Raw genomic sequence first — 17382 nt, 5'->3', positions numbered from 1 at the left:
AACCTAATTTCTTGAAAGTCTGGTATTGTTTCAAGCACATCCCTCCTACCTTCAGCCTGCAAGGCAACAGCTTGCGTCAGAACTCACATACCCGCTTCCCAATCTGCTCCCCAATGTTGCATTAGCACCCTTGAATTTTCTCTCCCATACTCTGTGTTACACATGTGGAACTGCGTAGGTGGAGGGCAGGGTAAGCATCGTTTCCACCTCAAATTTACTAGAAAAAGACAAGATGTCCTGTGATGCATTTCAAACCAATGTCTAGGAGGGCTCTTTCTCATGCCAAATGATTCAGAAGAGCCAAATGTCCCTGCATTGCCCTTCAGTGCTGGTAGGCAGAGTGGGGAAGGCCCAGCCTGCCATATTCTAGACAGCACTGTGCCTGAGGAAAAGGGTTTGCTTGCCAGGAGCATATGGATATGTGGTAGCACGACACACCATGTAAAAACTCATGGGAGAGGAAGCCTCTAAAATGGGAGATTACAGCCTCATACCATCAGGAAGTTTAAAAAAAAATCATTATTATTACTATTATTATTAATATTATCATCATCATAATCATCATTATCATCACCATCATAATTATTTTGCTTTGATATTATTTCTACTTTCAACTAGAAATATTACATATGTTCAGAACATCAGAAAGACATATTTTTACATGCTGAATTAAATACCTACAAGCTCCTTTCCTATTCTTGATTATGCAAGTACCCAGCAAGCCACAAGTGAATAAATACAGGAATACAGACCCATCAGACACAGCCATATGCAGTGATGAAAAGATCACATCCTTCTTCCTTTATTTGCTTGCTGTGGCTTGGGTTTATATTTATTCATTCCTTAAGCACTTCTAACATTGAATCAGCTTTCTTTATTCAAGAAAAGTAGCATGCAGAAGCTACTAAACCCTCTTCTGCACCCTCAAGCAGCTGATCTCTGGTCCACAGTGACAGCTTCGAAGCATCTCTTTGCCATTTCCCCCCCAGCTGCAATCTCCCAGGTGGCCCACTCCAACCCATGGGGAGCTGTTGCTGTCACCCCACCAGCCACTGGAGGAATCACGTTCCTGAGGAAGAACACCAGTCTCTTGTACTCAGGCCATTTGAGTTTTTATTAATTAAATATTCCACATACAAAGTACTAAATAAATACACAGCTGTGTCAGACACCCGCGGACCATACACACTCGCTTGGAGAGCTCTATGTATTTATATATGAAATACCATGAAAAGCTATTTACCAAATGCAAAGCAGGCTACGGAATTATTCAACTCTGCAGACTTGTGGCTCATCACCAGGGTGCAGTCCGCGCACACACACACACACGCGCGCGCGCGCGCGCGCGCGGGCATGCACACTCATGCACATGCTCACTGCTGGGCAGCTCACTCCTGGGAAGAAGCGTGTCCGCCCTCCGTAACCTGGCTTCTTGGGAAACGTTCCTGTTAATGCCACAGACACACTAGGGAGGAGGCAGAGTTCCAAGGTGCATGGGATTAGATCTCACCAGGGTATTGCAAGCAGCTGCATAGAAGAGTTTTTTTCTGCAGAGATCCACAGCCTGAGGTGGCAGGGGTGGGGAGGGAGGGTTTGTGGGGTTGGGCAGGCACCCTGGGGAGCTCAGCTGGGGTACGTAGTCAGGAGTCAGATCTAGGAGGAAGGCTGATGCTAGAGTGCAAATCAGAAAATGTGTCAGGGTAAATAGGTGTAGATGTTTTTATGTCTTTAAATTTTCTTCCCCCTCTCCACCATGGTGTCTAGGTGATGAGGAAGGGGTTGGAAGTGAACAAGAAGAAAAAGGAATACTCTTTCTCTCTCTTTCTCTCTCTCTCTGTCTCTTCTCCACCGATCTCTGGAGGAGAGCCAGGCAGGGCTGGGAGTGGGCACAAAAGTAATGGTGGATAGATAATGGTGTCCTCGGTAGTACCTGAGATGTGTTCATGGGTGGGCAGGAGTGGGGATGTGTAGGGCTGACACTCCTGCTCCTGGCTCTTCTCCTGTCAGATGTGGGGCACAGCCATCCCCACGAGCTGATCAAAGTGAGTCCTGGCTGGGGCAGAGCCAGTCACAGACCCAGCTGATGATCTTCCTGCTGCTCTAGCCCTACAGCATTCCTGCTGAAAATAGGCCAGGACAGGCTCTTCCCAGCACGTTCCTCTGTCAGAAGAGATGAGCTCCATCCCATGGAGTGAGCAGGGACAGGATGGCCAGAGCAGTGTCTGAAAGCTGTGTTTGAGGAATGAGAGGGGGCTACAAGGGTGCCTGTGTGAGGAAAAGAGGACCCCTCTCCTCTTTTGCCAGTGTGGGTTGACGGTCTCTTCTGCAGGATCGGCTCACTTGTCACCACGTGGCCCATTCCCCGCGCCTCTGCTGACGGGCACTTAGTCTCTTTGCTCCCTGCGGAGCTGCTACATGGGGCCTTTCCCACCGGTGTAGTCATGGTATGGGCTTGTCCGGGCCTTGGGCCGAGGGATAGAGAAATCATTTTGGGGTTCAATGGTCTGAAAAGGAAGCATGAAAGTCTTTACTGTTCAAAACCGGAGCGATGTAGTAGAATAGGGCTTTGAAAAAACAAAACAGGAGAGGGAGAAACAGAGCTGAAGGCTTCCTGAGAGTGTGATCAGTGGGGCTGTGGAATAGGATCCTGGCAGAACAAACCAGTAATGGAGACATGTCACTGGAGGACATGTGGAGACATGACGTGAGCTACTAGACCTGGCTAGGCTGTGGTCTGAAAGAGGACCGGTGAATGGACATGGGGACATACAGACTGCCCACTCTCTGGATCTGCACTGCAATTTCCAGTAACTGCTGGTGGGAATACATTCAGGGCATGAGCTGGGGAAAGGAGCACGACCTCCTGAGGACAGGGCACAGTCTACTGCAGGAACTGTGTTGAAAGAGAGGACTTCTTATGTGGTGTCAAATCCAGAAGTATTGAAAACCACAACCTCAGACTTTGCCTTGGGCCTCTCTTGCCTCCCCATATCCCTGGACATGTCACAGCTCCCTCTCCCCAGACACAGGCACCTCCATGAACACGTCATGGTATCACCCAGCTCCATGCAAAGCACCTGCCTGCCTCCACAGAGCCTGCTCTAGGTCCATCTGTCTTTGTCCCTTCTCCTTCCCTTCCCTTCAGTGCCTGAACAGTAGCCTATGTGTGGTGAAACAGGTGAAGGGGGGCATGAACTTACCTTCATCTGGAAGTGAGAAGAGTATGGGGAGTAGCTGAGGTCTCCCGTGTCTCCTGAGTCACCAGACAAGAAGGGGGGGAAAGTTAGTGAGTTAGCGTTATGTGGTAGCTTGGAAATACTACATCAAGGGAGACTCAGAGGGCCTGTGGCCACGTTAGCATTTGCTTTTAGACAGATCAAACTATGCAATATGTGGGCAGGAATGGGTTAATAGCCATAGGTGGGTGACTTATTAAATATTTCCTTATGAAAACAGGAATGAATGGTATTGTAAATAACAGGACATAGGTGGCCTTGGAGTTTAGACACCTCCTGTTGCCTCACAATTACTGTCATCATCACTGGCCAAATCCCTCCCACTTGCATGCACAAGACCCTCTCTGTGGTATTCCCTGGGAAAGCACAGCCTTTCTTGGCTATTCTTTTACAAACCTGGAGGTCTGACTCCAGGGGACAAATGTGATCTCAGTAGCAGATCCACAGGGAGTGCAGTCACATCTCCTACCCATAGATTTGGGAAGTCTCAATTGATAAAACATTTTGCTTTGTACAAGTAGGCATGAGACTCATACAGAAAAGTAAGACCTCCTTGCCTCCTTTTTGGATTATGAGTTCATTTTTAAATAGCTAATGGGAACCAGGTCAGAACTGGAATAAATAATCTCCAAGGTATAACCTGGAGAGGCCTGAAGAACTGGAGTATTGCTAAGAGACAAACAAAAAAACTCCTGAATTTTTACATGGACTTCCCAGATGTAACAGAATCATAAGGAGTTATGTCTCAGCCCTGACACCCAGTAAGTCTCCTACTCGGTCACTTCTCCTACACATCTTTGGCTTTTGCATTGGTCCTTACTCTTTTTCCTCTTGTCTGGAGATTCATTTTCACTTGCACTTCTGAAGTTTCATCAGTTTGAAACTTTTTCCTACCACTGAATTATCATAGAATCATAGAACGGGTTAGGTTGGAAAAGACCTTTAAGATCATCAAGTCCAACCGTTATCCATCATCTTCAATTCTTTTCTTGTAGTCCTTCTACCCCTTTTAGCTCATGAGTGGTGCATGTGTGCTTAGGGCTGAGGGACAGTGGAGTTGTTCACTTCATCATACCTTGCACAATTTCATCTTGGGTGTAGGCATGGTTTTCCACTCCAGTTTGCTTTAAGTACTTGGGTTCGCAGAAGTCATTTTCTGGAGGGTAGTCTCCCAGCTTCAGAGGGGCAGTGAGGAAACAAATTTCAGGGACGATGTACATTATCAGGAAGATCCATCCATTGGAGACCAGGGCAATGGCCACGACAGGATCATCCCAGGTACGTCTGTTTAAAACTGTGTTGCCTTTTGTGAGCATAGTGATCCACACTACCCAAATGGCAATAGAGAACAGGACAGTGACAAAGATGTGCGCCCCATGCCTCTTCCAGCTTTTGTATGACCCACAGAATGTGAGCATGGAAACCAAGAAGGTCAGAGCCATCAAGAAGAGCACATAGATCAAAAGCATGACAAAGTCCTTGTTGGTCTCCTCCGCAGACATATTCAGAAATCTGTCTTTCTGGTTTACGAGCATGGTGACTAAGTACTCAATGCTGATCACAACTTGAACCAGGGCAAAGGAAACAATGAGGAGCAGCAACACCAGCCAGGAGAAGGGCCTTCTTCCTCTCACTAGTTTGTTGAGGTTGCAGGCATGGGTGAAGAGGCATGAGAAGCAGAGAGCAAAGATGACTCCAAATAGGAAGAAGCGAGTGGGGCGAGTCCTGTCATTGAGTTTGATGATGAAGGCAAAAGTGAGACCAAAAATGCCGAGTGTGCCTAAAAGAAAGAAGAAATAGATGGAGATCATGTGCCGCTTGCTGTTGTCTTGGACTTTACAGATGAAAAAGAAGAGCGAGCAGATAAGGAAAATGGTGATGAGGACACCAGCTGCTGCCAGCGACTCCAGGACAATCCCCCAGGCGTTCTCCATGTCACAGAGCAGGTAATAGTCAGCATTGATGCTGCCACAGCCTCGGGGAGGTGACGTCACCATCCTCTTGCCTTCTTGAAAAACCTCCCCGTGAAATGTTTCCCTAAAGCTGTAGAAGAAGAAAAGACACAGGCTCTCATTATCAACCACCTGGGTGCCATCAGCAGAGAGGAAAGAGAGGCAGGACAGGTGTCCATCCCCAGCTCACTGGGCAAGGACACAACAGTACTAAGGACATGGGGCTGTGGGAGCAGAGCCATCCCCTTCTGTGGCATCGGCTCTCTGTCAAGGGCAAGCCAAGCCCCTTAGCAAGAGGTGATTCACCTTGCATGTCCTCTGCACTGTGCCTGGGGTTGTGCAATGTCATAGGAGCATGGGGACCAGGGAGAAGGTGAGGTGTTTTCACAGGCGTTAGCTTGGTGCCCTGCAGCAGGGACTGAGCTGCCTTGTCACTTTTGTGGTACAAGAGGAGCTGTTAGTCATAATACAGCTTACGCTCTTTTGACAAGTTCACACAACATCAGTACCTTGTACCATTGAAGTTCAGATACGAACAATGCAGAACAGGAAACCATTATTCTGTTTCTTTTCCCTCTATTACTTTCTCTGAAACACTCTTTGTTTTGGTTTATGGGTATGAATGAAGGGGAACTTTAACTGCGTTCTACCCTGCAGATAACTAATCTGGATGCCTCCAGCATAACTCCTCTCACTCCAAATTAAATAGCAAATATTGACCACTAACCCTGAGCCCCAAACTCATATTCCTTCTTCTTCATGGCAGCATGGCAAGAAGAACTCAAAGATCTCGGTCCCCTCCCCAAGATATTGCCTTGCGCTGGCTGGAGGCCTGACATGTCAGAGCTAAGGCTGTTCATTGCACGAGAAGTAACCACCAAGTTACTGCTTGAGGAGTCCACAAGTCAAGGATGGACAAAGTCTCTAATGCACCCAGCAAATTCCTGCTGTCTTGTCATAAGGAGTTCAGTGCTGTCTGAGTAAGCCTGGTTTAAGCCTGTCTCGCCAGAGGATAAAAGGGCTGTTTAGGTGAGCTCTGCCCATCGCCGCGGGGAATTAAGTTGCCTGCTTCCTCGGGAGTCTGAAGCATGTGCAGAAATCACTGCATGAGGACACTGCGTACTTCGTGGCCCATTATGCAGGCACTGAGTGAGTTTAGATCCCAGGGCCAGGTACTGCTTTCTAAGTACCAAATTGCTCAGTTAGGCTCCAATCTCTAAAATCTATCAAAACAGGAGGTTACATACAATATCAGCATGAAACATGGGGGAATCTGGCCTTAATGGTGACCCACACTGGAAAACCAAGGGTTTTCTTTTTTGAGATACAAAGAAAAAAGTTCCCCTTGCAAAATTTAGTGTTTAGTGCTCACTGTGCCATTTGCCTGCATTTTCCCCCTCCAGAACAACACACTGCAGTTATGAGGCTGGTTCTAAAACCCTTCCAATAGATTTTAGGGAGGGGAGGTTGAGTCTTCAATAAATTGCAGATGATCTAATCAAAGGATGAATGAAGGGAGAAAATATCACTGACTCACTCTCAGCCCCACATATGCCTCAATGTGACCTGCTTATAAATGGTGGGGTATTTTTCCAGCTTTTAACTTCACTGTGTAAAAGGAGATGTGCAGCTCTTCAAAAAGCTGGCTACAATAAAATGCAAATTATGCAAATATGAAGGAACTCTGGACTATCATGAAGAGAAAGGAATTGGTGAATAACACACATGGGAGTTTTCACAAATCATTCACAAAATTTTGGGGATTTATGATCTCTTGCACACATAGCTGAGAGTTATCTGGACATTCAAGAGTAGTAAATAACAAACCTTTCTGAAAATCTGGAGAGAAAATGCTACAATCTTAACCACAGAAATTTACCGTTGATCAGATAAGCTTATCTCTTCACAGCTCTGGCAGATACAGATCAGTGCCTGCTGTCGGAGTGGGTGGAGAACCCAGAGAGTCAGCATGACACCCCAGGGCAGCACAGAGAACATCCATAGCTTTGGGTCCTGACTGGTGCTTACTGAAAGTGGTACTTGCCACACAGTTGGCTGCCATGGCCCTTGGAACAAATAGGATGGAAAGAACCTTGCCGCCTTGGACAACTGGGTCACTTGTGCTGATTTTTACTCCCTTTTCTTTTTTTGCAGGGTAGATGTCCTGTGAGGCATGAAGAGTCTGCCCTGTCTCCTGGGTGAGTGTTGCCCCCCCAGAAGCCGAGTCTGCTCATCCAGCACCTACACAAGTGCCTGGGATTTCCAAGGGGCTCTTCAGTCTGTGCAAGGGAGCCTGTGCTGTGGTCACTTCACTGCTGCTGGGTCCACATCACAGCTCACCCCAAATCATGGTTCTCACTGTAGTGCTAAGTCTTCTCCCTCCAGAAGTATCTCTCAGTGATACTTGTGCATAAAATACACCCATCCAACCACAAATTTCAAATCATTTCCCAGGAAAGTCTGCCATAACTCTCCCAGCTCCAGCTGGCAATCCCATGTTAGGGTCAAGGGTGAGATGCAGTCTCTGTTCACCGTGGCACCCCATGCCCCTGCTCTCTCACCCCACAGAGCCATGGTCCTGCATACCATCCCACCCCAGCCACAGAAGGCAGGTCCACCCTCAATCCTGTAGGACATTGCCTTGAATTACCTTTCTGGGTCCTGCCTGGAGACGGCAACAGGGAGGCTCCAGCTAGAAAAGGCAACTTCCCAGTGCACCGGTAACACAGTCACCTCCGCTCCTGTTAACCCCAGCCAAGCAGCAGCCCCGTGCGTGCCCTCCTTGGGAGCTTTAACAGCTGGAGGGCTGAGGAGGTGTGGCTGAGCACGCCTATTCCAGTTCCACAGCCTCTCCTGTCTGGCAGGACACGGCTATGAAAATACAGTCCTTGTGCCAGGAAATGAAGTAAGGCCTCCTGACGTCAGCGGGGAACTCACCCCCGTGTCGGGGTGGAGATGGAGCCGCTGCCTGTCCCAGCCCTGGGATGGGATTGAATGCTGTTCAGCAGAGCGCCTGGTAAGGTTCTCCCCTGTCTGACTGCTGGCACCCGTGGGTGGGGACCGTGCCTATAAATAGCAGTGCATCCCCTCCCTGCTCCAAGGCTTTTGCCTCTTTGCGTGCTTTCTTGCTGGATAACTGCTTGCAAGGTGAAAGACAGAGGAGGTTGTGGGATGCAAACGGTCCCACAGCACCTGGAGGGAGAGTGGCTGCATGCCCAGCTCCAGAGACAGTTTCCTCAGGGCTCTTGCTGGGCGTTGCGTCTGTGTGCGGGGATGTGTCTGCTCCGCTCATCACTTCTACCTGTGCCAGTGAAAGCCACGGGCTCCTTTCCTGAAAAGGGCAGTTTGTCTTTCCTGGTGTCTCGCTCAGCCCAGCCCTGCTCTCTGAAGGCACAGTTTGTCTGCTTGTGAGTCACTTTTTGCCCAAATTGCTGGCCCAAACAGTTAATGAATGAAGGCAATGACAAATTCCCCCTTGCTCTACATTGTGCCTCTGGCCTGACACACCTATCAGCACAATCCCATTCAAAGCCTCAGGTATCTCCAATGTGTTCATGACTTCATCTGTAATTTTAAATATTATTCACTGGGAGTATATTCTGATTAAAGAATTGACATCAGGGCCTATCCACACCAAGCACTTGGTCCCACACACAGCCCCTAAACCTGGAAATCCCTCCTACCCCGTGGAGGTTGTGCTGCTTCCCAAAACTGGGGGGGCAGCTGTACATGCCTGTGCTGCCGTCTGACTGCCCATGGTTATCTGATCTGCATGTTAATTTTGTTTGCTTTTTTGTTTTAGGGCCCCTGGCTTATTTCTGGGTGCTGATCCCTTTTGAATGTCACAATGGAGATTGCCGCAAAACACATACAAGAGAGTCCTCTCTTGCACACCCCCTAGAAGTACACGAGGGCCTGCAGGGATGAGTGGCTCATCGAGTGAAAGGCAACGCTCAGTACAGTCGCTGCAGGGTGGGCCATGCTGACCCCTAGGACAGTTCCTCATGTCCTTCCTACTTTCATTTCAGTGTAAAATCCTGAGGCTTCTTAGGAAAGGACATACCATGTTTCTTTACATGAAATTAGTCTTAACTTTAAAGCAGGTCCCAGGCTTAGTGAGCCAGCCAAGAAGGCGGCAGTTGTGAAAAATGAGGAAAGAAGGAGTGATGGGGAGGAGTTTAGCACCAGCTCCATGGGACCCAACCTGTTTAGGAAGACATCCCAAGAAGCTTTCAAAGGCCACTGGTCACCGCCAGCCTATTTTTATCTTGTCAGAGCACATTATGGACCGCCAGCTACTTCCCTACATTTACACAGACACACAAAACCTCATGGAAGGCAGCGTGTCAAATTATATTGGGGAAAAAAAGAAGAAAAGATAAGAAGAGTAAAACACTGACATTTTCCAGAATGCCTGAGAAATCCTTGAGAGTCAGTCATCAAACACACCCTGTACTTTCAAAAGGCTAACGAATGGGGCTAAGTTTAAAAAAAACATCCCAAGTGACCTAGGAGCCCAAGTGCTGTTGATTCATGGTAGGTAGCTTGAGAAATGGTGCCCATGGCCTTCATGCTGTGTCAAGGAGGGTGGAGAAGTATTGCTGGTCTACATGGGTGAGTACAAACGGCACAACAATCACACCAGAAAGGTGAGTTGCTTGTCACCTTGCTTTAGGGATGGGATGCAACTTGCAGATAGAGGCACCTAAATTTAGATGTCTGATGGGTATTACCTAAATGTGAGCTGCGTGTCTCAGCTCCCAAACAGCCAAAAGGTCAGAAGGACTGGCCCAGCTGGTTGGATGCAGGTGCCTATTTCTGTGTACACTGAAATGCCCCTGGGTGTGGTTGGCTGGATTGCCTGGGGCCTCACCTTAGTTGCTTGCACATCGGCATATAATGTTGTTTGAGATGCCACAGGGTATCCTGCTCAGCTTCTAGGGACCACTCCAGGAGCACATGAGTCTCCCATACCTCCTGTATCAGATCTGGCAGTCCTGTGCAGATATTTTGGATACCCTTAGGCAACTCAAATCACTTTTGTAAGAGCAAATGGATTGAGTGCTGAATCTCCACTGGCTATTTCAGAGCTGAGATGCCCAGCTTATATGTAGGTACCTAGATATAGATGTCCACCATATGGACTTCATTCTGGTGCATCAGCATAGACAAGTAGTTCATTGAAGGTACTGTAGCTGAGTCACCTGTAACTCAGTCACCAGCACAGGGATGGCACACAGGATACAAGAGCTGTGGGAAACTACCCTTCTGGAGCATCAGCTCACACTGAATAACCCAGGGGATCTCAAAGGGTCCTAGGCACCAGTGTGTAGGCAATTAAATGGACTCCTAGGTATCTACAGAGCAGACTTCTTCACCGGAGGCAGTCATCCAGATTCCCACTATAGTTGGTGGAGAGAAAGAGGCACTTCCAGGGGAGTTTCAGTTGACCTGCTTCATGACAAACCAAATCACACCTGAGAAGTATCTGCTTCTCTCCAACAGAGGTGAAGGGAGACAAGATAATGAATTCAGATACACATCTTTACACTGGTCAGCTGAATTGCATAGCAAGTCTCCAAAATAATTTCAACACAATCTAGTAGCAAAATGCTTGTAACATTGGAAGATCCTTTGGGTGGGAGGCTGTTGGTAGCAAAACAGCTTGCTTTGGCCATACCTCAGCCCTGGACAAGCAAGCTGGCTGCTGGTGAATGGGAAGGACCAGTGGCTACAACTGACAAGGAGAGGCAGGGATGGAAGCACGACTGACCGCTTTGGGCAGCAGGCACCCACACCTTCCCTTCCAGCCCTCGGGCAGCACGACAAGATGGAGGAGGAGGGCTGGGCTCTTCCTCTGTGTCCGCTCCACTCCTTTCCCCTTCTGACTGCTGGCATTGCCTGCCCGTGCTCCCTCCCGTGGGGTGCCAATGCCCAGTGCTGCTCACGGTGCCCTGGGCCAGCCCTGCTCCGCTGGCTTCAGTGTTGCAGGACTGAGCTGCCAACGAAGGGCAGAGTGCTGCAGCCCCTCTCAGCTCAGCCAGGTCTTGGGGAGAGAGCATGTCTGGGAGGTTCAGGGACTGAGTTAGTATCTTATTAAGCCAAGTAATAAAGCAAGTAGATGTCTGGGGAGAGACGGTGCTTGGCACTCTGGAATGTGTCTAAATAACATGTTTATTTTAGGTCACTGATATTGGCTGCATGATGAATATGCTTTTGTCATTCCTTCTGCTTAGCTACCTGTGCAGTACATTGACAACACAAGAACAACGTCTCTCCCTGAAAAAATCCCCCTTGCCAGCACTTATCACAGTCATACTGAGCTAACATTACAGCAGCCTCCACCCTGTCCTGCCCTATCCATTTCCTTCATCTTTAAATCAGTTCAGATACAAACATTATGACACCCTTGGAAACAGCCTGGCACAGAGGTGACGGGTCTTCAGTCCAGGCAGCCAGCTCAGAGCACCTCTGCTTTAGACAGTGCTGTGGTTTAACTCCAGCCGGCAACTCAGCACCACACAGCCGCTCGCTCACTCCCCCCCGGTGGGATGAGGGAGAGAATTGAAAGAGTAAAAGTGAGAAAACTCATGGGTTGAGATAAAGACAGTTTAATAGGTAAAGCAAAAGCTGTGCACGCAAGCAAAGCAAACCCAGGAATTCATTCACTGCTTCCCATTGGCAGGCAGGTGTTCAGCCATCTTCAGGAAAGCAGGGCTCCATCACATGTAATGGTTACTTGGGAAGACATAACCAAAACGCCATAACCCTGAGTGTCCCCCCCCTTCCTTCTTCCTCCCCCAGCTTTATATGCTGAGCATGTTGTCATTGGTATGGAATATCCCTTTGGTCAGTTGGGGTCAGCTGTCCCAGTCATGTCCCCTCCCAGCTTCTTGTGCACCCCCAGCCTACTCGCTGGTGGGATGGGGTAAGATGCAGAAAAGGTCTTGACTCTGTGTAAGCACTGCTTAGCAGTAACTAAACATCCCTGTGTTATCAACACTGTTTTCAGCACAAATCCAAAACATAGCTCCATACTAGCTACTGTGAAGAAAATTAACTTTCTTCCAGTCAAAACCAGCACAGTGAAGACAAGGGCAGGGGGTGTAATTTTCTGGAAAGGGACATATGGCACCTCTGCATAACACTGGGTTTTGTCCTGGGGGGTCCTGTCCCTCAATCCCTTGTGCTCTGGCTCTGAAAGCATGTATCCAAGGATTCCCAAAACCCCTGTCTAAGAGTTGAATCTTTTTCCTTTGGAAATGAAAACTGTGGCACCAAAAAGTAAATGTTATCTAAAAAAATTGCAAAAGAACCTTATACTGGTGTCCTTCAGAGCTGTTACTTTTCTCTGCAGCCATCAGCTCTTCCAAACCGCGTGCTGTGCTCCCTGCCATTTTCAGTCTCAGGAACCAAATAAACTTTTCTAGTACGTAACAGTGATGTGCTTTGCTTTGCTTTGAGTATTGATTGCTGCTCCTCTCAAAGTAGCTCCCTTCTTTAAATGAGTAGATTTTGGCCAGCCTCTTTCTCTTCCTGGCTCCTAAATGCCCAGGTTTCTGGTACAGGATGTTAATTTACTGGGAAGTGGAGAGATTTGGGCAAGAAAAGGGCAAGGAGACTTGTTAAAATATTGAAGTCAGTGCTACCGAGTATGTCCTATAAACTGAAACTTTCAAACCTGTGAATTATCTGCCAGAGCATCCCTAATTGGTGAGAAGACCCTGCTTCTGGAAATTTAATGGAAATGGACTGCCTCGTTCTCCCCTAGGAACATAATGTTCTGCTGTGCTGCAAACAGGATCATTTCTGTATGTAATCCCAGGAACAGCCAGCCTAGTACCTGGAAACCCAGGGGTAGGGGGTGGCTCTTGGAGCACCTCCTGAAACTGTGCTGAGTTCATGCCTTAGACTTGCTCCTATCCCACAGTGGCAGGTGTCACACTGTCTTTCATATTCCACAAGTGTGGAAGCCAGAGCAAGAACAGGAAGGAATAAGTGGAGTACAGCTAAAAACTAAGAGCACCTGTGGCTGTGATCACTTTGGCTAGGAAGAGCTTTTTAATACAATGAAACTGGTGCACTTGAAGGCTGTGAGCAAGTTAAAAAAATAATTAGATTTATCACCTCCTTTAGGACTTTCAACAGTATGCTGATAAACATTTCACTCAGGACAACTGAGCCACTCCTCTAGATGTAGTTTTCTGGAGGTATCCCGTGCCCATCCACTTACCAGAGCAGCTAAGAAGGCTCCAGTTCTCCTTTATGGCATTAACCTCATCTGCTTTTGTGCTGATGTGTTCCCAAAGCAGCAAGTTGCACTGATATGGATGAATGGGTATTCTATGTAGACAGACATTTGGGGAGAATTACATAACTCTCAGGAAACAGGGATCTGAAAACATACCAACTGGTGGGGATGTTGCCTGATACCCTCAGAAAGGAAGACAAGCAAGGGAGATCCAGGAGGCATTTTCTCTCTCCCAGAAAGGCTGATCCCAACGCTGGGGAAATGATTTAGGAGAGAGGGGATGTCTGGCTGTATCTTTAGCTGGTGAAGCCTGATAGAGAGACTCTCAGCAAAGCACTCCAAGAGGAGTCAGCCTTTGCTTTCCTTGTGTGCCGGTCCTCGTTTTGGTACCCTTGCCTGGCCCCTAATGGTGTTCCTTTCGGTATTCCTTGCCCACTGTGCCTGGAGTAGTTTTCCCTTTTCCGTCCTTTTCCACTCCACGTGGGGCTGATATGACTGGCTGAGATTCTCACTGAGAGAGGATTAGGCCCTCTCTCACATGGGTGGCTGTTGGCAATAGACGTTGTGAGACAGCTGTCCTGCCCTGGAGTCTGAGGCTGGTTTCTCCTACCAGCAGTGCTTTGGGTAAGAGGCTCTGCAAAGGACTGCTTCCACGCAAGAAGCATTCCTGGCAATTAGGCTGCACACAAAAACTCCCTGCTCAATGATACAAAAAATTCTGCTTCACTGCTCCTGGATCAAACAGCACTGCAATAACACAAAACAAAGCTGAGATTCAACATAAATCACTCCTTCCTTTTAGACTTCATCAGAAAAAAAAGTGTTGATAGATTTTGTTTTATTTTTTATCAACAAGCTTCTTGCTGGTACAGATCTGTGTCCCCACACAGCCAGCATAAAAGCTGGCATAAACTCAATATCGTATATCCTGGCTAAATTATCAAAAATACAATTGTATTTACATGCTTAATCTTAATCAGACACATCCTATCGAGCGATATGGCTGTGCACATATCTGCTATTGACTGCAGAACCATGGCCTGGGATCAGCCAGCAGTTTCGGTCAGTGTGCGTTATCCAACCAAGGCTAATCATTAATCAATGCTGTGATTTTTCTTGAAGGAAATGGGCAGCAGGGAAGAAAAATATAAGAAACAATTGTAAGGTCAAGTAATTGAATTCACAGCCTATATAGCCTCAATATTTTCTTGTGGTTTAGAGCAGGTCCCCAGGGCAGGCAGTTCTTGATCTCTGGCTGCCACAAATCCCAGTATCACCTCTTGGAGCTGGAGAGCTGCTGAGGAGCCATGTAGGTCCCTGGGAATCCCGGTCAGGCTTCAGGGAAATGCAACTGAGGAACACGGTAACACACAAGGCTTTGGTGCTAGCCCTGATAAAGAATGTCTTATTGCAGCCCTGGAAGAAGGAGTTTCTCTTCTGCACAGTTTCATCTTCTCGAGTGTCAGGTGCTTGGCAGCAAAGCTCAGGCAGATGGAGGTGGGGGCTTCTAGCACCGCTCTGCTCCACAGACACAGCCATTTCCCAGCAACCGTGGGCATTACAGCCCGTCGGTCCCTGTGATTTGTGGGGAGATAGTCTGTGTTCCTCTGGGCTTGAGCTGGAGACTGCTGGAAGTGCCATGCCAGTGCTGACCTGGCAAAAATGCCAGCGAGTAATAGTTGCCAAATTATACATATAAATGGTTTATAAAGCCAACGCCTCAGTTCTGCTTACTAGTTCATCCTAGGTAAAGTTTGTTGCTTGACCATGATTATGTATGTCCATAAAACTCCTCAGGTGTCTTTCAGGGCAGCTCAAGCACTCATATGTCAGCAACCATGAGGGGAACCCTAGCTCAGAGCATGCTGCAGTCCTTCCCCAGCTCAGTGTGCACATGCCAAAAAGGCCGATGCAGCCTTGCAAACACCCAGAGAGATGGGATGGAAGAAAAACAGAATGTGTATTTCATCAGGGCAGGGCTAGGGCCATGCTTTCAGCACACACAATATGCCTTTTCACTCAAATGCTGAAGACTCCCCTCCCTTTGGCAACTGTCATGGTTTATACCCTAGCCAGCAACTATGTACCACACAGCCGCTTGCTCACTCCCCCCCCCGGGTGGGGTGGGGAAGAGAATTGGAAGGGTGAAAGTCAAAAAAACCATGGGTTGAGATAAAGAGAGTTTAATAGGTACAGCAAAAGCCACGCGCACAAGCAAAGCAAGGAATTCATTCGCTACTTCCCATCGGCAGGCAGGTGTTCAGCCATCTCCAGGAAACCAGGGCTCCATCACGCTTAATGGTTACTTGGGAAGACAGACGCCATCACTCCAAATGTCCCCCCCTTCCTCCTTCTTCCCCCAGCTTATATACTGAGCATGACGTCATACGGTATGGCATAGCCCTTTGGCCAGTCTGGGTCAGCTGTCCTGGCTGTGCCCCCTCCCAGCTTCTTGTGCACCGGGCAGAGCACGGGAAGCTGAAAAGCGCTTGACCAGTATAAGCACTACTTAGCAACAACTAAAGCACCAGTGTGTTATCAACATTACTCTGATACTAAATCCAAAACACAGCACTATACCTGCTACTGAGAAGAAAACTAACTCTATCCCAGATGAAACCAGGACAGCAACCCAGGAGCCAGGGGAATTGCTCTGCAGACAGCAGCAGCCTGGAAGCACTTGGTTTCTGGCACAGGTAGATGGCATGCCCTGGGAGCCTGGAGGTCTGGTGCTCCTCAGGCATGCACAGATAGCAGTGGGTCCCACCATCACAGGAGGAGTGCAGATGGTAGCCTAGGACCCTCACACTGGGTGGAAGTTACAGAGCTGGCTGGGCAACAGCGCTTGGTATCCTCTGTTTAAAAGGCCAGCACATTTCTGAGCACCTTCCTTTCACTTGGCACAAGACAACACGTGCAGTCCTCTTTCCACCGCTTCTTCCATCATGTTGTATGTTAAGGTGAGTGGGCTGCTCTTGTAACTTCGAGGACAACACCCACATAAGTATCCCCAGATACTGCCTCACTAGGGGCCCAGGACTGCAGTTCAGCTCTTCACTCCTCCCACCAAAATCCTTTCTTGAATGATTCTCCCAGTGCAATATTTGCCAGGAGCAATCAGTTGTTGCATCAACATTAAGGTCTTTCAAGTTTCCTGCTGTCCTACCGCTAATCACAACTGATGCTTTATGAGATCTCCAGCTTCCTAGTATCACCAGTGACATTAAGCTCCCTAAGAGACATAGCAATGCTAATTTGACGCATGCCTGCTGCATCTGGTAGTTAAGCAGCATAAAAATCTATGACATAATGATACACATTCAAGTAGCTGTACTTAGGGAAAATGAGGGGGGAAACAGTGCTCTATTCTATCTGCTTAACTAAGGCAGAAATTTAAATGGGTGTGTTTAAGAGGCCTGATAGCATTCCTGCTCCAGCTGCTTGCTTCTGTAAAACAATGCCTCTCTTTGCAGTGTCTACCTAATCTCAGTGGGCACATAACCCCGCACAAACACGCATACCTGTGCACAAGCACACACACACAGCAGCCTGGCCACACCCAGCCTCGGACTGCCTGCCGTGCTTTTGCCTCTGTAGTTGCAGTATCTATTAAAACTAGCTAAAAATGCAGGACTGGCAAGGTGTGAGGGTGCTATTGATGGAAGTGATAGCCAGGCAGGCTGAGAGAGAGAAAGGGCAATTGCAAGCCAGGAGCACCACTGAAAATGGTTTTCCTTGGAAAATTCATTGCAGGATGTTTAGCATGTGCTACACTGTGACAGGACCCCTCTGCTTGCTCTCTGAAGCCAGAACTGAAGATCTGCACTCTTTAAATGCTGTCTAGTTCAGTGGCTGCCTTTGTAAAGCTGAAGCACTTGAGGTCATAGATTTGAATCCTAGCCAGAGAGATTAAGTACCTGAGAACTGAAGCTGAGGCCCCAAT

The 17382-nt window shown here is 48.1% G+C and overlaps 1 protein-coding gene across 2 annotated transcripts; it reads right to left on the bottom strand.

Moving 5' to 3' along the window:
- Positions 1–1096: 1096 nt before the first annotated feature.
- Positions 1097–8102, bottom strand: LOC104021669 (retinoic acid-induced protein 3). Of its 2 annotated transcripts, XM_087765775.1 has the most exons (4): positions 7839–8100; positions 4312–5279; positions 3201–3253; positions 1097–2504 (listed from the first exon to the last, which is right to left on the bottom strand). In XM_087765775.1, exons 2-4 carry the CDS (start codon positions 5231–5233, stop codon positions 2412–2414), a joined length of 1068 nt encoding a protein of 355 aa, XP_087621901.1. In that variant the 5' UTR covers positions 5234–5279; positions 7839–8100; the 3' UTR covers positions 1097–2411. The 2 variants fall into 2 exon arrangements, with proteins under 2 accessions (XP_087621901.1, XP_087621902.1); XM_087765776.1 differs by lacking the exon at positions 3201–3253 and having other exon boundaries at positions 7839–8102.
- Positions 8103–17382: the final 9280 nt, after the last annotated feature.

Source organism: Nipponia nippon, unplaced genomic scaffold (assembly GCF_047370975.1).
Source record: "Nipponia nippon isolate SJK-2023a ecotype South Korea unplaced genomic scaffold, ASM4737097v1 scaffold_3, whole genome shotgun sequence".
NCBI classification, from domain to species: Eukaryota; Metazoa; Chordata; class Aves; order Pelecaniformes; family Threskiornithidae; genus Nipponia; species Nipponia nippon.
The sequence above is the reverse complement of the archived record's forward strand: the minus strand, read 5'-3'. Positions and strand labels throughout refer to the sequence as shown.